This window comes from Podarcis cretensis (assembly GCF_951804945.1).
Source record: "Podarcis cretensis genome assembly, chromosome: 6".
In the NCBI taxonomy this organism is placed as follows: Eukaryota; Metazoa; Chordata; class Lepidosauria; order Squamata; family Lacertidae; genus Podarcis; species Podarcis cretensis.
In genome coordinates, this window is record NC_137175.1 from 37,143,573 (window position 1) to 37,166,557 (window position 22,985).

The 22,985-nt window shown below is 42.9% G+C and overlaps 1 protein-coding gene across 2 annotated transcripts in view; it reads right to left on the minus strand.

Annotated features, from left to right (window-relative positions):
• Positions 1-422: 422 nt before the first annotated feature.
• Positions 423-22,985, minus strand: part of TAFA3 (TAFA chemokine like family member 3) — an 86,768-nt gene continuing 64,205 nt past the window's right edge. For both annotated transcript variants that reach the window (XM_079980127.1, XM_079980128.1), the window contains exons 4-6: positions 17,099-17,248; positions 9,520-9,644; positions 423-2,442 (exon numbers count right to left, since the gene is read on the minus strand). In XM_079980127.1, coding sequence (XP_079836253.1) covers positions 2,431-2,442; positions 9,520-9,644; positions 17,099-17,248 — 287 coding nt within the window. In that variant the 3' untranslated portion in view covers positions 423-2,430. The remainder of the gene's footprint in view (positions 2,443-9,519; positions 9,645-17,098; positions 17,249-22,985) is intronic.

Genomic DNA, 22,985 nt, shown 5'->3' on the forward strand with positions numbered 1-22,985 from the left:
GACCATGGCCATTGGTTATGGGCCAAGACTCATGGAAGTCCAACAACATCTGCTGGGCCACAGGTTTCTCACCCCTGCTTTACAGAGTTACTTCTGCCCACTGACAAGTCACTGGCAGTGAATTGGACTGAACCTTATCCGAGTCGTTACAAACCCTTGGGGAGCCAGCAACATTTTGACAGGCTTTTTGTAGTCAAGAAAGAGTTACACCACTTTGCCAAAAAGGTAAGGTAATAGATTGACATGGTTTAAGCAGGTACACATAATGAGGTTCTTCTCTTTCCTCCATCAGAACAACCCCCCTGTTGTGAACTGCTCAATTGCTTTTTCGATTACTTGAAGATGATTTCAGAAAGCCCACAGCTTCTCCTCCCCCACTTGGCCTCAAAAACAAGCTCATATTTAAATGAACAAATCCATCCTGCAGAGATTAAAACGAACTTTAATATTTCACAGCCTGGTATTTACATCGCATCCGAAGCAGGTATAACATTGTCTGTTACAAAAAAACGTTTAGATAACAAAGTCAGCAGGTCATACAGTCACAGCATGGAGGCCAGGCCAGTGCCAAGTTGGACAGGTCAAGGCAGAGTTTTGAAGGTGCAGCTGTTTGCCCATTCTCTCCGGGAGCTCCTGACATCCATCTTGGTTGAGTTGGAGTCAGGTGTTCACTTTGGGTTATACTTAGCAAGGGTAAGCAATCATTCTCAGCCTCAGCCACCACCCTCCCCCAAGTCAAACCAATGAACCTTCATGATCAAGGTAGACATAATGAGACACAGACATGGAACATGTTCATGGATGCCAATTAGCTGGGAGTGGATCTCAACATTCCAATAGGAAAGATCAGCAATGACTTGTCTTTAAGAAACCCTAATCTTTCTGTTATATGCCTGTTGTTCTAATTTGCTATGAAAAATGCTAAGTAAGCTTTGAATAAGCATTTTCACTTTAGGGTTTAGATGTCCTGTGCATCCAGAAACAATGAGAGAACTTCACCAAAGCTATGTCGTTTCTCTCTGTCTATTGTCTTCTCCTACCCTTTCCTAAAACCTTGCTGAATCCCACTGAATTAAAGTGGATCATCTCCTCCATTTATATCAGCAAAAGCAGCAATGGCATCATAAGCTGGGAAGTTTAACTTAGTTCTCATAATATTTTCTTGTGAGGAGGTATAAGAGCAATCAATTGGTCCCTGAGAGGGATCTGCACTCATTACAGTTGCCAAGTACAAGTCTTTATTTAATACTAAATGTAACTAAGCTCTCTCAGTTCTCTGAGTAAAATTTAAGACTGTAGCAGACACAACATAGCAAAGAGAAGAACACACCTTCCCCCCTCGCAATTTCTAATATTTGCAATAGAATTCTGACAATAACAGTAATTTGTGTGACTTTGAAGGAACAGAAGAGATGAGAGTATAAGCCTGATTAATTACTGAACAGGAGAGGGAAAGACCAGGAGAGAACATTTTTGGTGACTCATGAAAAAGAAAGAGAAAGCATTATGAATACTTGTTCTCATCTCTTGTGCTTCCAACAAAGTGTAATGAACTTCTGTCTGTACTGTAGATTCTTCCATCCGTCCAGGTACAGAATCTGAAGCTGGTAACTGGGTAAATGTTGGAGCAACTGCATGGTCTTTCTTGTAGTTCCTCTAGTTTCACAATTTGGTTCCTTGTTTCCAGAACTCGAAGCCTGTCTTCTATGAAAGCGACAAAAACATGAATTGGGAAGATTTTGTAAAAACACGAATTTTATTTTGAATTGTGAACTTGACACCCACTCGACACCTTGATTCTCTTTAGTGATCGTCAGAGCCAGCCTACAGACACAGGAGAATTCAAAGGAAGGAAAATTGCTTTCCCCCACTTTGTAGTTATCAACAGATTCTATGCAACTCCAATATTTAATTGAGCACTAGGGGAAGAAATACATTCTTCTCTTTTGCAGGTATATCATATCCATGGTATGGAAGGAGAATGTGGAGCAGTTCTTGTAACTGCATTCAAGACCCATAATTGTAGACTTAGTAGCAGCTGATGGTTAAATACCTTAGAGGCTGCACTGAATCAGTGGTTGATGCAGTATTTTATCTTCAAAAACAAGGGAAATTTCCCAAGTTCTCTGCCCAGACAGGTACGTCACCCCTTTCCTGTAATCCTTGGTGCTGTTCTTCCAGGAGGGAGCAAACTGCAGCACCACTCCCTTGGCAGGTGTACACGAGGAAGAACAATAAAGTGCCCATGAAAAATAGGCATCCTATACCACAGTTGCATTCTATCCTGTGCCAATGAGGTCCTTCTGTTTCCAAGTCTTCAGAACGTAGAAGGAATATCTTGCACCTGGAGAAAAGCCACGTTGTGCCATTTCTGCAGTGCCAGCCATGTCAACACAGATGCATATCAGATGAGAGCAGATCTTCTCAAATCTACCTTGTCACCTGGGAATAAAGGAAAATGCATTAGACAGATATCTGGTAATCTAAGGAATTATCTCTGATCCAGAACCTCCTGTGCATTTCCAGTGCATGCACAGAGTTCTTGCATGAATGGGCTTTCCTTGCAGGTGAAGTTGCTCTGCATTGAAAAAGATGCACTGAGAGTTTGCAGGAATAGAGAGGATAAGTCAACCATTCCTATTCAGCATTCAGAAGACGTCTAACAAGATTTTGCAGACCTGTTCCTCATAAGATAACCGATCCCCCAAACGTTTTCTTTCATTTTGTGGGGAGAAGAAAACATTCCATAGTAGTGAGCTGACTGAAACATGTAATTTTCAGAAGTCAACCATTCTGGAAGCAAACAGAGGGGCGGGGAGGGAGGAGACAAGCCAAAATGTTTACGTAGGAAAATCATATCAAAGTTATTTAAGCAAGCATATGGTTGCATTCTGACATGAATTTCAGTCCACGTGGGAAGGTTGCGGTACATCAGAATTATTTGATGATGATGATGATTAAATTTGTGTACCGTCCTTCATCCATAGATCTTAAGGCAGTTCACAGCATAAAAAGACCAAATAAAACCACAAAATACATAGCCATATTAATATGTTGCACTTAAAGAGAACAACCTTGTCAGATCACTTCATAGGCCCATCTAGGTTAGCATCCTATTCTTACAGTGGCCAGCCAAGCAGATGCCCATAGGGAGCCCACAAGCAGGGCATGAGTGGAACAGCACTTTCTCCAGCTGCATTCCCCAGCAACTGGTTTTCAGAGGCACACCACCTACAACAGTACGCAGCCATCATGACTAGCAGTCACAGACAGCCTTATCCTCCACAAACCTGTCCGTCTGCTTTGAAAGCTGGTGCAAAGCGGTAGCAAATTCCAAAGTTTGACCACAAGGGTTGGGGTCCCTTCCAACTCTACAATTCTATGAAATCAGGGATGGGGAAAGAAACATGACCCTCCAGACATCTCTAACTGGCCCTCGGGTCTCTCCAGGGCCATATCCCTTGCTTAGGCCAGACCCCTCTGTGGGATGGCCCTCTGCCATGACATCGTCATGTCCTCTTGACTGGCTGGAATATATCCTTTGACTGTGATCATGCCTCTTGCCTGCCTGGATGGAGAGATGTGGGGTGTGTGTGCGCGCGCTGGGACCTCTAGTTTCTGCGTTGCTGGAGTGTAACCCACTGGATGTAAGAATCACCTCTTGGTCCACCCACTTTTTATTCCGGTCCTGCCAGCTCTGCCACTGTCTGCTGAGAGGTAGGTTCCAGTCTATGAAAACTTGGGCCACAATAACTTTGTTAACCTTTAAAGCGCCTCAGACTCTCAGTGGCTTATTATCTTTATGAAGGGGAATCAGTCACCAAATCCCAGAGATCAATGTAAGGATCAATAAAAAGCCAGCCCTGGAAAAATATCATTGACATTTGAAAGTGACAAGTTCAGCCCCGTAACAGCAGCCTGCAGAATCACTCTCAGCATTGGAAAGGCACACAAATCCAACCTGATGCAACTGCGTCTCTTAAGGCAGGATCCTCCATCCACCAAATGAACATGATCTTATAGTGGGTTTGCAAATGGGTGCAAAATAGTCTACTCCTGTGCTTGTCTGCTTGGCCTCTGCTCCATACCCTCAAGCCATGCATTTTTTTCTTGCATGCATATAGACAAAGAGGGGCAGTGAAAGACAGCCAAATCTTTCAAATCTAAAATGCCTACTGTGCACCTAAGATTGAAGAGCAACAGCTAAGGATATTTGGGGGGAGTGGGGGGAAGATTTGTTCGGGGCAGGCCAAAATGGAATCTGATCAAAAATGCGTAACTTAACATGTTAATTCTTTCAAGTACCTCAAGGCTTCCAGTTCCAAGATTACCTTAAGTGACCTTTTTAGCAGCAGAGGTGCTAGGTATTTATTATTATTATTATTATTATTATTATTATTATTAAGCATTCTTTAGCATTCATCTAACATAGCTACATTTACATGACTCTGCCTGCAGAGAAAACATAGAGTGTGTAAGCCTTCCAAAAGAATTTAAAGCAAGTGTCTGCATTTTACAAGAGAAATCATTAAGAGAAGCTCTGAGGAGGGGAGAGAAGAAGAAGAGAAGAAGAGTTTTGGATTTGATATCCCGCCTTTCACTCCCTTTAAGGAGTCTCAAAGCGGCTAACATTCTCCTTTCCCTTCCTCCCCCACAACAAACACTCTGTGAGGTGAATGAGGCTGAGAGACTTCAGAGAAGTGTGACTGGCCCAAGGTCACCCAGCAGCTGCATGTGGAGGAGCGGAGACGCGAACCCGGTTCCCCAGATTATGAGACTACCGCTCTTAACCACTACACCACACTGGCTCTCGGGAGGGGGTAAAAGAGAAAGGTGTGCCTGGCATGCAGGCAATAATTTATATTAAGCCCAGAGCCTGCTTTTCTTTGCTTCCATGTGTCCTATGTGCACGGTAAATAGTCTAAACAAATTCTTAAACAGCAGCCTGAAAATTGTGTCTCGGCTTTGAGATGCTGGGTTATTCCAATGGCTGTGGATGATTTCATAGTCTTCAGATGTACCGAGCCCTATTTACCCATTACAATGTCCTTTCTTATGGATTTCACAGTAGGACTAGCGATTTCTGTCAAGGCAGCCATCAGAGCTGTGGATGCATTTGAAATTTTGCTATTTAAATTCTATCCCTGCCCTTGTGTGCATGCCAAACAAGAGACACATTTCAGCAGGAACAATTTAGCAAATCCATTGCAAAAATGGCAAGGAGATCAAACTGAGAGCATCAGAGAGAGAGAGAGAGAGAAGCTCAATTTGTACGCAGCAGAGACCCACAGCTAAGGGGGGGAAGATATGCTTATTATTTAACTGCCCATCCAGTAATACTATAGCGGTTAGATACCAGGCTTCAAAGTGAACAGAACAAACAGAGGCGGTTTGCTTTAATGCAGAGGCTGAGATGACCAGATTGAGAAAAGCAACTCACAGGTTGCTCTTTGAAGGAACATAGAGATAAGGGAGGGCAAACCCTCATTCATTTCCCAGACAAAAGTCACAGGGTGCTTCCAGACAGTTGCTTACTTTGCAAGCAGGTCACTGAGATACTACAAACCAGACATTGGCATCAGAGGGTATTTTTTAAAAAAATGTTCACCAGCTATCCCCCAGAAAGGGTAAATCCAGATTAAATTAGACCTTGTGTGGATGTTGCAAAAAACAGCAGCAGCAGCAGCAGCAGCAGCAGCAGCAGCAGCAGCAGCAGCAGCAGCAACAACAACAACAACAACAACAACAGAACACCAGTCCCAAATAATCCCCAATCTGGTAGTACCCATGTTCTATGGCGGGGATACAGAGCCTGGGGCCCTTTGATGGACTCCAGCTCCCAGCAGCCCCAGGAAATATTGCCAATGGGCAGGGATGATGGGAAGTGGAGTCCAACAACATCTGGAGCACCACAGGTTCCCCATTCCTGCTCTATGGTATCCAAATGCTTAGTGCAGACAAATATTGCTTGTGTCTTTAAAGAAGTAATATGGGAAGCAGTTCTCCAGGAACTGCTGAAGGTGGCAGGAGTGTCAACAGGTTCAACTGAGCAGTGCCTTCGTGATGACTGGTTTCTTCCTTGTCACTGCAAATCACATTCAGCCCTAAGAGAATACATCACCTGTCCTCTTCTTCAGCCTACTCAGAACTTGATGTTTTCCCGCCTCCCTGCAGTCTCATCAGACTACAGACTGCTATTTCTGTGCAGCAGGCACATAAGCACCAAAGCCCTTCCCCCCCCCCCACACACACCATGGTTGCAAGAGCATGGGTTGCCCCACACAATAAAGACTAGGGTTGGGTTAGGTTTCTGCAGTATGTCTCTGGAATGTGAAAGATGAATCAAGGCATTAGAGCTGGGGGGGGGGAATGCTACAAGAAGGAAAGTGTGTTGTTTCCTGTTGGAGAGGGAAGCCAGAATGAGAGCCTGGCTGTGGGCCAAATGGGTTACTGCCAAGTGCTCCACATTCTGAGAGCACAAAGGGTGCGTGAATAATGTCAAATTGTAACACTGCCAGGAAAAGTGGGGAGCAAGCAAAGGGGAAACAGATAAAGAAAGGTTGGTGGTGCGGAGTTGCTGTGATTGATTACTCAGCAGCATTTTGATTCCTGAGCCAACAGAGGCTGCTCTGATACTTTCTCCCTCTCTTCTTCTTCTTTTAAAAGCTCTTCAGTGTGAACATGCTATTTGTCGAGTAAAAGATAAGGAAGGAACAACAGGCTGCTATTTTGCAGGATAATTTTATGGGGTGTTTGCGTGGAAAGGAGATGGAAGCACGAAGCAAGCAAAGCCTGAAGAATAATTATGCTCCACTGTATGAACAATGATTACAAAATTATGCAACTGATTAACCATGACATACATGTAATTACTAATGAGTTTGATAAAATTTTAATTATACCTTGTTCTTCAGGGTATTCAGCAAGCCATGAAAATAATAATCATGTAGCTCTCTGTCACAGATGATTGCTCCAACTGGAGGAGCTGTGACAGGCTGGAAAGTCCTTGGCTGGAACGTGATGCAAAGCAGAGGGAAGTGGCTGCAACAAGCCAAGGCTGGCAGGCGTCTTACAGGCAAACCATCCTCCACTTTTGTATTTCTTGGGATGCTGGGAGGAGTTTCATCTACACACTTAACCGCTCTTGCATAAGATGCTGTTGCTAAACACCCATTAGAAGGGAAGCCCCAAACCCATTTCCATCTACCGGTTCACGTTTGCTTTGACTCTGCAACTGATGACTCACTCTACTCATCCACTTCTTATTTTGTCACTCTGCTATTGAATGCTATTCAAGATATATAGGATTAATCTGGAAAGAAACTTGTTTGAATGAAGTCATCTCCAGCGGATAAAAATAAAAGGTTTTGAGTTTCTGGGGAAATGATATTTAACTCAGATGAAGTGAGAAGGTTCATTTTTAAAGAGCGCACTTCACCCAATTCTCTCCTAAATTTTCTTTTCTACTGCTGTGTAAATTCTGATGAGAGTTGCACTTTCAAATCACTCCTAATAGCAAATAAAATCTGCCAACAGGACTGCACAAAAATGGGGCCCCATAGAAACAAGAATGTGGTATCAGTGTGTATTCAGGATTCCCCAAGGTTTGAAGAACCACAAGAAGTACTGTTGTAAGTTTTTTGGGATGGCAAGCATCCCCTCTGCCCGGATGCTGAGGTCCAGCGCCGAGGGCCTTCTGGCGGTTCCCTCATTGCGAGAAGCAAAGCTACAGGGAACCAGGCAGAGGGCCTTCTCGGTAGTGGCGCCCGCCCTGTGGAACGCCCTTTCAGCAGATGTCAAAGCGATAAACAACTACCTGAAATTCAGAAGACATCTTAAGGCAGCCCTGTTCAGGGAAGTTTTTAACGTGTGATTTTACTGTATTTTTGGTTTTTATGGAAGCCGCCCAGAGTGGCTGGGGAGGCCCAGCCAGATGGGCGGGGTATAAATAAATTATTATTATTATTATTATTATTATTATTATTATTATTAAATTCCTAGGCGCCAGATCCTCCCCATAATTCCTGGATTTAGTAAAGGTTGGAATTAATCAAGGTTTGATTAAACTGTGCCAAGCACTGCTGGGTTCAGCATGAACTAACTAGCCAGTCCAGCCTGGCATAGCTAGCTGAGTGTGGGTCACTGGCGGAACAAAGCTGACGATGGCCAAGTCTTAAACCTTACAAAAGATGGGCCATCAGGAAATTCAGTGCCAGACAGCAAGGAGAAGGAAGCTTCTCCTCCAGCTGTGTGTCAGAGGGCAGAGACAAAAGGGATTGAAAAAGTTTTAAGATTTCAGTTTGGCCTGACATAAGCGAGCAGGAAGATCAGTTTGGAGTTTGCAAGCTGCGGAGAAAGTGGAATCAGAGCACCACGTGGGCTGACAGGCAGAAAAAGGGACAGAGAGCATGGCTTTTTGCTATTTTGGATCCAAGACTGCTGCGCCTATGGGAGAAGCAGCAGACCCTCTGGGGGGCTTGCCTGGCATCTCTGGAATCTCACACCACTCAGATTGGAATGTGGTGTAACAGTACTAAGAAGGGGTCACCCCCCACCCCCGAACAGCACAAGAAGGACCGATCCTGCTCAGTAACCACATAATGCTGAGCATCTGTTGGGGGTGGGGGTAGAATAGAAAATCAGGGGTGGGGAGAGAATAGAATGGAGTATCCTGGAAGATGGGCTGACCGGCTGGAACTTCACACTGCTGGAGCAATCCACACTACATTGTGTTGCACATCCCACTTTTGAGCAATAAACAGAAAAATTCCCATTTTGAACAAAAATGGCTTTGTTCAGAATATGTGTCCGAGCATTAGAAAAAGCAGTTCCGATTACATGTTTTGATTACATTTAAAATAAAAAAGGAAATATAAGGAACTAAACAACCCAGTAACTGAAGCAACAATGGCACTCTAAAGTTTCTCAGAGTAGCTTCAGGCTTGATGGACAAGGATCTCGGGTAGGTGTATGAAGAGTCTTGTGGTTCCTGTCTCCATGTACTCTAATTTGATTTTTTTGTCACATGAAACTGTATTGAGATCTCTTAAAACGTGCTGCAGTGTAAGCTGTGGATCTCCACTGCCTTCCTGACATACAGCTGCTTTTCTCTTCTTCCCTTCCCAAACCTCCTGCCATTGCACTGGCCATGGCGATCCTTTTTTAGGTATATAGCAACTGCCTAACAAATACACAAAGAAGTCAGATATCCATTGTCACTTTTCTGAAATGACTTTGAACTGAGATCTTTATGATAGGTGGTCAGGAATGAACAAGATGCATTGTGGGGCTCTTGAGCCACTATATGCCCCAGACATACTGTTGTTTACTTGGCCTGCCAGATATTACAAAACAGAGTCAACTATTTGAAATAGATTCAAAGCATCACAATTGTCATTCACAAAATTATGCACTAAGTGGATCTCATAAAAAGGATCACAACAATGCCCTTTGGGGGTGTGTGAGAGGGGGAGCATTATTTGACTCGGCCTTCTCTCCCCCATCTTGGATTAGGAATACCTTGGTGGTCTTTACTTTGTTTCCAGTACTGCAGCTCCATCCGGACAAATCTGGTAGCACTTTACACTCTTCTCCTTCTACACATGGTTGCATTTGGCACCACCACTTCTGAAGCACTATTGAGGCTAGGAGAAAACGAAAGGCATAGGACTTTAAAAGCAAAGCAAAGCAAAGCAATGACACCAGACTGGACACTACAGTTATTTACTCCTCAGGAGAAAGTGTATGCAGTCAGTGAAGTGGATCATCTCTTTGTGGCAGCAAAAGGCCCCAATATAAACAGAAACTGAAAGAAACGTTGACCATAATCTTAAATGTTATCAGGTCAGCTCCAGAGTGGACCAATATGAACACTCAAGTCAATTCCCTTTAATTCATTCATTCATGTTGTCATTGCTGTTGTTATGATTATGAATTTCTATACCACTTAATATCCAAAAAATTCCAAGCAGTCTACAATCAAACATAAAGCATCAAACACAACAGTGCAAAATATGAAAATAAGACAATACTAACTAAGATCAAATGCAAGATGCACATTTAAGGCAGCATGGTTAGCAGGAAAACAAAATAACCTCTTAAACACATTAAAAAAAAAAAAACTGTGCAGGAGCATCACTGCATCTTCACACATCCCAAGGATGGAGTGCTGGCTAGTACTACAATTGAACCAAGCAGCCCCAAAGCATATTTTAATACTTGTTTCTCTACCCATTATAGGGGCCATCCGCCATGCCAACCTGCAGTGGAACACTGGAATAATCTGAAGGCACAGGTCATAAGAAAAACTCATGTCATTATCAACCCAAGTTCTGCCACAAACATGACCAAAGTCAGAAGGATCATCAGGTAAATCCTTCAGGGCCAGAGAGGAAGAAATGTAATGAAAGAGCAGCAGTGTTCCGTTCAAAAGGGAGGTGTGGGGACTGAATGAGCTTGGCAGGAAGTGCACACCATGACAGAATTGGTGGGAAGAGTTGTCTTGGTGAATTAGGGCTTCCCTGGCTCCTGACAGTTTCAAAGACAAAATACATGTTAATGACAAATGGGCAAGAGAAAGCAACCTTGAGAGGCTAACTGAAACAGAGATGTTGTACCTAATGGTGCCAGGGCCCTAATTTAAAATCAGAGCGAGGTCTGTACTCTCAAGTTCTTTCTGACCTTAGACATTGGGCTAAAGTCAAAGGTGGCATTGTAGGAGACCAAAACTGCAGAGCCTGATTTTGCTTGGTCTGTCATCTTCTTCTCAACTCAGGACAAGAGAAAGGCTAAGAAAAAAGAAATGGAAAGACTTGGAAGAAGGGAGAGACTGGCCTAGACATGCACAGGCAGCTGTGAGCCTCAGGTTCACATTCTCCACTTTCTTCTCCCAGCACAGTCACTTTAGCTTCCAGTTTTAAACTAGCATTACATCCCAGCTGGGAGAACACTGTTTAAATTCTGGTTTGTCTAACAAACCTGGATCATAAGCCATGGTTTGCTCCTGAATTGTTTAAACCAACCATAGTTAAGACTAGATTTGTTTCAAATATTTACATCCAGCCAAAATGTTTTGGTGGTTTCAGGAGGCCTTTGGGACAAAGGAGAACAACTTTCAGGATTAGTGTACTTAGTAAACTTACAACTACACAAGGTGATCCAAGAGCTTTTCATCCATTAAAAAAAAGAAAAAGTAAGAGGAAATCAAAGCAGCTAGGATGCCCAGGTGCCACCATACATTCTCACAACAGGACAGGAATATCCATGGAAATGATGCATGGGAAACACATGGCCCTGCAGGTGTTCTTGGATCCCTACCTCCCATCAGCTGCAGCCAGCATGATGAATGGTCAGGGATGATGGGAGTTGGAGTCTAACATTTGCAGGGCCTTAAGTTCTCCATCCTTGGGTTAACATTACATTTGAAAGACTGTACTGGGTCCTGGAACTTGTCCAGAGTGAGTAACAGGTGCAATTTGGGTAAATACTTCTGCGAATGTTGATACAATTCTAGTTCACAGCTCAAGTACACAAGACTGATTAATTAATTAATTTTATTTAACCTATTTGTCAGCTACCATTCAGCCAAAGCTCTCTGAGCAGCTTACAAAACTGTAAGTACACAGCAAATAACAATCAAAATGAATTCACAGCAAGCAGTTAAATTATATATAGTGCTGATATATTTTTTGTTTCATAAACTTTATATACGACTTGGTTGTTAAAAAAAGCTTCAAGGCAGTTTATAAAACAGATAAAACAAAATTACCAAGAAGAAATAAAACAATAATTCATTTTTTTCATGAAGTTAAATAACAGTAGACTAAAAACAGATAAAAACTGCAAAATCCTGGGACAAGAAACAGGTTTTCAGCTGGCACTGAAAGAAAGCCTGCAATGAATATTAAAATGGCACCAAGTGAACTTTCCTGGTAAGGGATTGTAAAGGTGTGGTGCCTCAGCTGAAAAGACCCAAACCCCTGCCTTGTTTCAGATGGTGGAGAAATTGGGAGCAGGGATTTTGAGGCCGATCTAAAAATCATGCAGGAGTAGGGCTGTATTTCGGGAGATGAAAAAACCTCCTAGTTCTGCACATTAATTCTTCAGGATGCATAGAAGAAGAGATCTCACTTGTTCAGAGGCTGGGGGTTGCCAATCAAACAGCAGGTTTCCACTACAGGGAAAAGAGAAGGCCCGTTTCACTGAGGGGATGAAGTTTTTGTTCTCTGAGCCAATTACTTTCCCACCCCCCAAATCCAGCAATAGCCAGAGTTTGTTGTGCCAGATCCATTGGTAATTCAGAACCTCTCTTCTGTGGTGAGTGAAGGGAACTCCTCTTCCATCTACCCGCACCGCCCTGCAAGAACCAGCTGTTGATATAAATCAACTGAAAAGGGCCCTAAAGCAAAGTGAAAAGAAGACTCTCTTGACAGAGAACTCTCTGTAATCCGAATAATTGTTTTTGTCTTTTTTTTTTAATGTTTACAACAGAGCTACTTGCATTACAAATTATGTGGTAGAACCACTATCCCAGGTTATTTGGAAGGTGATCTAACTAACTGAGGAAAGCGGCCATAGCTCTGTGAGACAAAGGGTCTGTTTTACACAGAGAAGGTCCCAAGTTCAGTATCTGGCGTCTCAAGGCAGGGCTAGAAAGACACATCTTTGAAATGTTTCACAGCCAGATCTAGTAAGTGTCAACTATACTGCGCTAGATGGACCACTGGTCTGACTCAATATAAGACAGCTTCCTATGTAATGGGAACATTTCAGGTCAAGTGAATAGTCCTTCTGCTATTCTGAGACAGTATGGAAGGAAGTAATGATGTCATTTGGGCCCCCTATGTACAATACATTTAAAGCAGTATCATGCCACTTTAAACACGCATTGCTTTCCCTAAAGAATCACGGGAACCAAAGTTTGTGAAGAGTGCTGAGGTGCTGTTGAGATGCCCATTCATCTCATAGAGCTACAACTTCCAGATTTCTCTAGGAAGAGGTGGTCCTGTTGCTAGGTGGGGCACCCACATTTCTAGGCAGGGCATTTATTGGACCGTGGAGGCACATATAGCACCAGTCAACCCTATGCCCATATTCACTGGTGGAGGTTGGGAGGGCCAGGCCACGGGAAGGGAGAGGCAATGACCTCCTCTCACACTCATCTATGCAGAGTGTGTTAATTCACATAATGGGCTGTGTAAAGGCCAAGTTAACAGAAAATTTAGTAAGAACACCAGGATGACTGCCAAACGAACACCAGAAAATGCAATGCAAGCAAAAGTTTGTGCTATAACTAAGAAACTATAAACAAGTATGGAGCATGTTTTTGTTATTGTTTAAAAAAAGTTTTAAAACTGCAATGCGAAAAGAATAAAACCAGGTTTAGTATCAAGCAAGAGCATACTGCAGTGCAACGTTAGGGAGAGCAGAGCTTCAGAATAATATGCCTAAATTTCTTGTTGAAGTCCATGAGTCTAAGTCCTTAACTCTGTAGTATACTGTATTTACTGCGCAATATGCTTCCTTTTGTAAACTTATAAAACGCTTGATAAACATCTGTGAAAGCTTTTGGACGGTAAGTTCACTTTTTCAGCGATGAGAACCAATACTCCCCTGCTCATCATAACCATAAAATAAACAAACTTATATCTTACTGCAGGCAAACAAATATGCTTCTCTTTTTTGCAGGCTGTGTAGAGAACAAAACTGAAACTGAAACTGAAAAGCAGAGCAAAGTCCAAGGGGTGGAGTCTAACTGTGGCCCACAATACAAGATGCAGTGGTACCTCAGGTTAAGTACTTAATTCGTTCTGGAGGTCCGTTCTTAACCTGAAACTGTTCTTAACCTGAAGCACCACTTTAGCTAATGGGGCCTCCTGCTGCCACCGTGCCGCCGGAGCATGATTTCTGTTCTCATCCTGAAGCAAAGTTCTTAACCCGAGGTAATATTTCTGGGTTAGCGGAGTCTGTAACCTGAAGTGTATGTAACCCGAGGTACCACTGTACTAATAACTGACTTTTCCATGGTCATGTTACACTAGAGACTGTTTTTTCAAGATAGGGTATTGTTTGATTGTTATAACGAAAAATTCACCTTTAGCCAGGGAAAGTCTTTAGTGTGCAGGGTTTGGGGCGGGGGGGGGGGGGCTGGCCATAGGAGAAGTTCATTGTTAACCCAAGCTAGACTTCCACTTCCTTCCTAGAACCTGTACTGGTGACAGCTTTCACCTAAGCAGTTAAAATGATTCTGATCATTCCCAGAAGTAATAGCTCAACCAATGGTTTGAAGGATGAGGTGACTGGGAGATATGAACCATATTATATATTGTATTAGAAATCTTTTTCTGCTTTCTTAGCACTTTTAATTGCTGAGGTATGTAGAGCATCCATAAGAACTTTATGTCTGGGCTGCAACTGATGCAGGCACAATAATTTCTGTGAAATTCCAGTGGATAATTTCAGGGAAACTGCTTTGTTCACAAAATAAGAAGCACCCTTGTGAGGCTGCTTGGGGATGCAGCCTTTCATGGGAATTGTATCCTGTGCTTTTTAAGTAGTTTCTTGGCATCATGTACAAATCCATTTGCACCAGCCAAGCTGCCAAGCCGATCAATAATGCACCAGCAGAGGCTTCCAGCCACTTCAGATAGATCCAGAATGACACAGCTCAATAAAATATAGATGGGGGTGGGTGGGTTAGTGCTTTGCACAGGTGATTAGATGGCATGTTCTTATTCATGCTGGTAGCACTTACATTGCAGAAACAGGCTTTTCTAAGTAAAATAAAAATAAAAATAAATCAACAATAGACCCTAGAACCAGCCTTGGTTACTTGGTTGCTGACTAAAAAATAATATAAAGGAAACAGAGCCCTGTAAAGTGAGCCCCTTTCAGAATTAAACTAAGGAACATTCATACAAGAGCATTAAATATTGGTTCAGAGTTTGAAACTGAGCAAATCAACCCACAGGTCATTTATTTCTAAGTAGTCATAGTGATTTATCTTTCAGAATAAGTATGGAACCTTCGTGTTGAGGGGCGAAATGCAAACTAAATAAATTGACAACAGTGGCACATACTGTATAACCAATTAACCGAGCCACGATTGTGTTAAAAACCTTTGGAGCTACAGAATTCTGAAATACCACCCAGTGGTTCCTTCTGTGCCACATCCCCTACCTATCATATATGCTGGAGTTCCATGATCTGTATTCTCCAGCAATGTAGGCCTTGTTTTGCCAGGGAGAAGGGAAGAAGAGCACTTGAAATTATATACCAATTTCCTTTATTTTTTAAAAAAGCATTTTGGATATGAGTAAGGATCTATGGGACCCATGGGAGGGCTGTCTATAGCCTACTGTACTATTGACAAAAATGATGGGAAAGGTCAGTCTTGTTGACTTCTAGTTATAGTTAGGTAGCTGTGTTGGTCTGCCATAGTCAAAACAAAATGGTGGTATCTGAAGAAGTGTGCATGCACACGAAAGCTCATACCTAGAACTAACTTAGTTGGTCTTTAAGGTGCTACTGGAAGGAATTTTTTTATTTTGTTTTGTTGACTTCTGTCCCGCATGTGACTCCCTTCCCTTTAGCAGCAAAAGTGTTGGTGGTCTCGGTTTTCCAGGAAGAGCAGGAGTCTCAGTTTTCTAGTTTTCGAGCATGTCTGGCCGATGCCAATATCCATCGCAGTCAAAAACAGAGGTAGTCCACTAGTCTAGAATTTCACAAGTACTGAATCCCAAATCAATTACCTAACAATGAATTATCCTGAGAAGTTTAAAGAATGGTTGCAAAGATATGCCTGAAAACACATCGCTCCAAGAATGTCCCCATGTGCAGCCAGTGGATAGAGCCTTAGATCTGGATGAGGCAAACTGAGTTCTGTACCCAGACTGTGAAAATGAAACAACTAACGAGTTACTTCAACGGGACATTTTTGAGAGTGAACGAATTCCAAATCCTAGCAAACAGTAATGATGGGCCCTATGACTCTGTTCCCCTGGGACAGCATGCATAGTTCCCCACGTTCTGCCAGTCTGCCTTCAGTCTCTGCTCTTGCAATGGTGTTGTGGCTTTTGTTACTAGTTCAAAAACATGCAGCTTAAATAGGGAGAAGCCAACTCCAGATGTGAAGAGTAGAAAACTAGTGTGAAAGAAAAAAGCCTTTGGAGACGGTGTAGTGGTCAATGTCTCAGGCTGGGACCTGGGAAACCAGGGTTCAAATGCTAACTCACCCATGAATCTCACTAGGTGATCTTAAGCCAGTCACTGTCTCTCAGCCTAGCCTACCACACAGGGGTGTAGTGAGGACAAAAGGGAAAGGGGGAGAACCATGCATGCCACCTTAAGTTCCTTGAAGGGAACGTGGAATCAATAAGTTGTTGTTGTTGTGCCCCCCTTTCTGCACCAAAAATGTTCACTTGAAGAACATGCAGCTCAGCCCAAGACCTCAACCATTTTGATCTGTTAGGTTGCAATCCTAACAATGTGTACTCAGAAGTAAGTCCCACTGAAGTGGGTCATGATTGCTGTGTTAGCCTTAACTATCTCACTCTGCCCCTAAGTGGTGTCTGCACCCCACACAGATGTTTTGGTGCTGGCACAAATTCAAAACCAGGGTAAGAAATAGGAGCGCCACTTAGGCAGTATTGCTGACTACTGTACAAAGTGATTTGAAGCTGTGCAAACCTGGATTGACATGGCTTGCTTGGTGACGATGGCTGAATTACTAACTTCTTGATCCTGAAGATATTTACGTTTATTTGAATGTGACTTTATTCAAAGTGAATCAAGCTGTCGGGGCTGGTTTCTCAAATGCACATCCATCAGCTGTCAAATGATAATAATAAATTCTACCCATTTGAAAAGTGTGTTGTGCTTTCATAAAGAACCCGGTAAGAGCAGGAGATTATTTCTGATTGCAGTTAAATATACAGCTGATTTTGCTTAAACTGCGAAGCCAGAAGTATCCAATGTAAATCTCCCAGCAGGCACACCTAACTAGAATTAAGGCTCCAGAGCTAGGGGTGGGACTCTTAATCCATTCAACAGCAATTTCCAAACGCAAATGCACACTTTACAGAGAGACCTGCTCACTTACCATCTACACATGAAGGAGCAGCGTGCGTCGTCCCAGCCACCTGACCTGGAAAGCAGGAACATTTCACTGTTTGTGAGCGCTCTTCAATCTTGTTCTTATTGCAGCACCTGTGAGCAGCGATGACTTCGCACGTGCCAGGCTCTATGTGCACTGCAAGGAAGAAAGGCACAGCAAATTACACAGGGATGTGGTAGTCAAAGGGGATTGTGTGTTTGTGTTACAGCAGCAGCAAATGGGCCATACAATGCTGAACATATGGTGATACATTTTAGAGGAATGATCAGGCCACAGAGTACAAAATGCCAAGCTGGACCCGTCCTGTCTGTTCAAAGATGCTACTGTATACAAGATCCAAGGAAAAGGTTGTCATTTCTCAGCAACAAGTTAGAAGCAGTACAGAAATCTAATCGCACCGTTCACAGATTGCCACTGGACAGCTGGAGCTCTGTTGACTGTGAAAGAACAGCTGGCACTTGCAATAATAATAATAATAAATCCAGGCAAGGTAAAATGTACTCAAGGGAGATAACTTGTTAGGATGTGTATAAAAAATTTAATTCTAAAGGTGGCACCCATGCCCATTAAAAGACCTCTCTGCAAAAGGTTTTGATTGGAAAGAGCTCATTTGTATGATGCCCTTGACATAATTTCTAGATTGTATCTAGCTGCATGGATCGAATGTGTTACAAACCACAAAAATGTACACACCCATTCCAGATGGGTCACATCTTGTAGATTAGAAGTGGGGAACCACATATATTTGAAACACCACTGAAAAAAGCATGCAAACACCCTCTTCCACCCCTGCCCTGCCCCTCTTTGTGGCCTTTTGTTGACATTTTTGGGCCACTTCTATGTTTGGCATGATGTGTGTGTGTAGCTGCACACATATCAGATGTGCCTAAAATGGTTGCTGCCTGCAGTGACTAGACATAGTGGCTATGTTATGCCTCTACTGTCAAGCAGCATGTTTCTGAATGCCAGAGAATTGCAACTGTGAAAGAGTGCTGTTGCACTCAGATCCTGTTTTGGGCATCCGGATGACCACTGTGAGAACAGAATGCTTGTCTAGGTGGGCTGTTGGCCTCATCCAGCAGGCTCTTCTTATGTTCTAATGACTTCTAGATGTTGGAGTCCAACTAGTTAGGGAAGCCCGGCTGGATGAGAGGAACTAGTGCACACCATTCACTCACCAACAAAGCTATCCCATTCTTGTCATACATTCCTGTTCCTTTCATTCCAAAATCCATTTTAAGACAACAGTTTATTAGACCAACCTATGTATCAGAAAACTGTTCACACTTTCAGGTTCTCCAAAACCTTTCAACAGGCTCAGTCAGGGAAATCCAACACAGTGCCTTTCATATGCTGTCGGACCTCAGTTCGCATCTTCCCTGGCTATTGTGTCATACTGGCTAGGCCTGTTGGGAGTTGTAATCCAACAACAGCTGGAAAGTCACCACACTGAACACTCCTAGGTTAGATGGTAAAATAGGCAAGCAATGGAAAGGAAAAACCTGGCAGGTAGTGAAGCCATGGATACAGAGTGGACTATGGGAGGAGGCAGCAAACATTCAAGGAAAGCTTTGTGAGACGCTGATCAGGTTGTACCTAAGTTGCTGGGCAGAAGCAGCTGGCAGGGCAGGGTGGCACTGCAGAAACAGCCTCCCAGTAGCAACATCACTGCCTCTGACCAGGAGCAATGGAAGATGGGAATGCCAGATTGGCTCTGCTAGTGCAGCCACCAGTGGGATGTGGAAGGATGTAGCAGACATTCAAATGAGTCTCCCATAGGTCCCATGTATGTTGCACCTAGGCCTGCTGGGTAGCAGCTATTAGCAGAGCAAGGTGGTGCTGAGGGTTGTGGCTCTTAGGGTTGTGGTGCCACTTAGCAGGAAGGGTAGGGCAGGACAACAGCCAGGCTGGGCAATGCAGATGCACTAGTGTGTCCATGCCACCCTGGACTCAGTGCCACCCTGTCCTTCCACCCCTCCACTCTGGTAAGTGGCATTGATCCCTCTGCTAGGAAGCTGTTGCATGGTGCTGCTCTGCCCTTCCAGCCACTTCTGCTCATGGTAAGAAGGGAATGCAATGGCTGAAACCTTATCTTCAGGAATAGAAAATCCAGCTGTTACCCAGCCATGTCTCCAACCTTAGGCAAAAGACACAGGCTCTTTGGTAGGTAGGAAACAAGACGAAAGAGATGTCAGGCCATTTCTGTGTTAACAGAGCTGGAGGTAAAATTTAGGCAGTGTGCAATGTTTTTTTTAAAAAAAGATTAATGGAAGCTAAATCAAGTAGTTTGACCTAGCAGCTTCAGGAAATGTTCCATTGTTTAAAAATCCTTTTTGAGATGGATGACTAAAACAGGATCCTGTATTACATCTAGCAGTGTATTTATTTTCCTTATAATGCATCACATCAGTGGTTCATAGATGTCATGCATGTTGACCCAAGACCCTCGGCTCAGGTCAATACGTCATTTCTGGCAGGTACCAAGAGTGCTCTGAAGCTCATGACTTTGCACTTTGCCCTACTAAATTTTTGCTGTGCAGTTCATGAATCATCCAATACATTATGTATACTTTCCCAATTCTCAGCTGAATTGACTGTTCTCTCCATCTAATTGCCATTTCATTGACACATTCTTCCTTTTCTCACTAAAGTTGTCAACAAACATACCAAACGAAACAGCCTTGAGACTGACTTTGGAAACTCAACTGGGAACCCTTTCTTCAGCTCAAAGATTTGCCTTTTATTACCATCAGAGAGTCTTTCATTTGAGCAGTTACTTTTCTGTCTCACAATACAGATATCATTCAAGGGCTATCTGTTCCCATTTAAGTAGTAATTTCCCTCACAATATGGTATCCAACATTTTGTAAAGGTGCAAATACGGTGGATTTAACTGTATTTCACTTGCCTCAGAAAGAGATTGCTTAGATGTAACTGCCTTTGAGTAGTCATTTGCATAAAAGGAGCAGCTATCTTTTTGGAATTTGTGGCCATATCTGGAAATTCAAAAAATCGATGCAGGCACCGCCACAAAATGGCTGCTGTTGGGGCCTGGCTAGTCACAAATGACAAGTAACTTGCCCAAGAGACAAAGTGCAAGGCAGAGCTTAGGGCATGAGCCTTTGCACATAAAACCACTCATTTGATCCCACAGTGGTGGGATCTTTAAAAAACAGATACATTGGGCTCATCCATACTGCTGTTTAACATGAACAGTAAGCTTTCTGTACCTCCACTGATTCTCTATTGTCCATATGATGTTTTCCTCCAAATTACTACCTTCCCAACTTTTCTCCCTCCCTCAGTTTGGACTTTCTTATACTTGGGATACTGTGAAAGTGAGAGAGTATGAGAAAATCTAGATTGAGGGAAGGGGAAGTGTGGGCTGGCTGTGCTTTGGAAGACAACATCATATGGACAACAGAGAATTAACAGAAGTACAGGAAGATTACTACCCACATTAAACAACAGGATCAGTGAGCTCAATATTACATCCCCTTTGACATTTTCTTCCAATGTTCAAACATTATGTAAGCAAACAAAGAATGAGTGATTCAAATCAGTTCCTTAAATTTCCAAAGATTATTATTCATATGAGAAAGAAAGGGGGGGGATTAGTTAAGGGAGAGGGTGAACAGAGCAGCCCATGGCTCAACTCCAATCCTCCAACTATTATTGAAGAATTAGAGATGGAGAAATATGTCAGTTTCCCAGTTTCCCAATCTTAAATTAAGTTCTCCAAATTTCCACAGCAATTTGGATTCTTTTTTTTAAAAAAAATCACCCTCTTGAAAATTCACCCGCATTTTAGCACTCCTTTCTTCTAATGAACACTTCTTTGTATGCAGTTTTAACTATTATACATATTTTTGCACAGAATAATGCACGCACACACACACACAATTTAATCCACATTTCCCCCTAAAAGTGCAAACAAAATCAAAATTGTTTCTCATGCCTAGTCTAAATTGATGACAAGTCTTTTCAGTCAGCTTCATGGTGCAATAATCAGTTGCAATTCCCTCCATAGTTTCACCACTCTTTGCAACACCACACCACAAAACCCTCAAATGACAAGACATACCATTTTGGAAAACCATGCCTTTTAGTGACTTCCATACAATTTCATATAATTCCCTGGAGCACCCATTCAGTTAGAGCCTTTCCCAACGTTCATAATTAAACAAATCCAAGGGGTCATTGCTTATTCAAATTACACACTACAACTCATTAACCACGGAGAAAGGAGTATGGGGTTGGTTACTCTGTAACATGGTGCTTTGCTGTCTATACTTCCACTAAAGCCCATTTTCTTTTGCATACTCAAGCTTTCATTAAAACTGAATTATGACGGTATTTAAAAGAGTGAGTCAAATTTATGGTCAGGAATGTTATTACTAAATACTTCCAGGATAGGTAATTGTGTAATTATGACGGGCAGAAATGAAAATGATGGTTCATTAGTAGAAAACGTCCATGAAATAATAATAAATAAAGCTAAATGGAAATGGTAGTAATGCAGAGCCTTCATTGGCTCTCAGCCAAGGGCTTCCCTGGGCTTGCAGATTTCAAACGCTGGCTGATACTTGTAATGGGATATTCTTTAACCCTTGCAAGCTAACGGGGCTGACATGGAGCCCAACAGCTTCCTGAAATACTTGTAGGACACCTTAAACAAACCAGAGACACTTTATGTTAGGGATGGAGAACCTGTGGCCCTCCAGATGTTGCTGGACTCCGAGTCCCAGTCACCATGGCCAGTTTTGAGGGATGAAAGAAGGTAATGAGGTCAATGTGGTGCACTGTGCCAACCTCTCTGCTGCCTAGCTCCTTTCCCTTCTAGTAAGCTGCATCAATGCCGGTGATGGGAGGTTAGGTAAGCACTGGTGTTGTAGGCCACAACCAAGCCTATCAATCTAACAATTTAAAAATACATAGGAAGCTGCACTGAGTCAGACAACTGGTCTATCTAGCTCAGTATTGTCAATACTGGTGGGCAGTGCCCTCCAGAATCTGAGACAGGGGCCATTTCCAGCGCTGCCCAGAGTTGTCAGAAATTAAACCTGAGGCCTTCTGTTTGCAAGTTCTGTTTGCAGAAAAGGCCCCTGTTTGTCCTCAAAATAAATGAGTTCTGGGCCTTCCCCAAATCAGTTTGTTTACTGTACCAGTTGGATGCTTCCTTGTAAGGCACTCTGTGTATGCTGCTGCTTATCAGCCTTATCTAATCTAATAAGCAGCATGTTGGGGTGCGAGGTGCAATACTGCAGGAGGGACTTTCAGTAAACTCTCAAACTTCTGAAGTGTTACACCCCCTCATCAAGAACACAGTCCTAAGGGTTTAAAAGAAGGAGATTGCAAATGCCATCAAAGCAATCTTGTCCAAAGTTGTTAATGAAGGAGATTCTGCACCATTGTGCAATAGGTACAAAGGAAATACCTTTTATAGACTTGGTAGCCCTATTCTGTATTAAAGCTAAAGCCAGACAATTGTTCAGCCTCTCATCAGCGGTGATTACGTGCACCTTCCAACCTCTTTTCTTCCTGCACTCTCTGCTGCCCACTGGCTGATCAGTGAAGAAGATAAATGCATCCAATTTCCCCACCTCATTCCCCTGCAGACTTTGGGGGAAAGCTCTTCAGAGGCTTCTTTGGAATATTTGGGGCCATTGTTCAGATGACGGACAAGTTTGGCTGAAAAGTTCTGTTCATTCTCTCAAACTACCTCTATTTTCTGAGTCACTTTGTACTTTTTGGAAATGTCCTTCCTGCTAGTTAATTTTCCACAGCATTCTTCGGGAAGAATTCTCCTTTTTCACAGCATTCTTCAGGAAGTACATCAATGGGTCATATTACCGGTACAACCTGATGCATC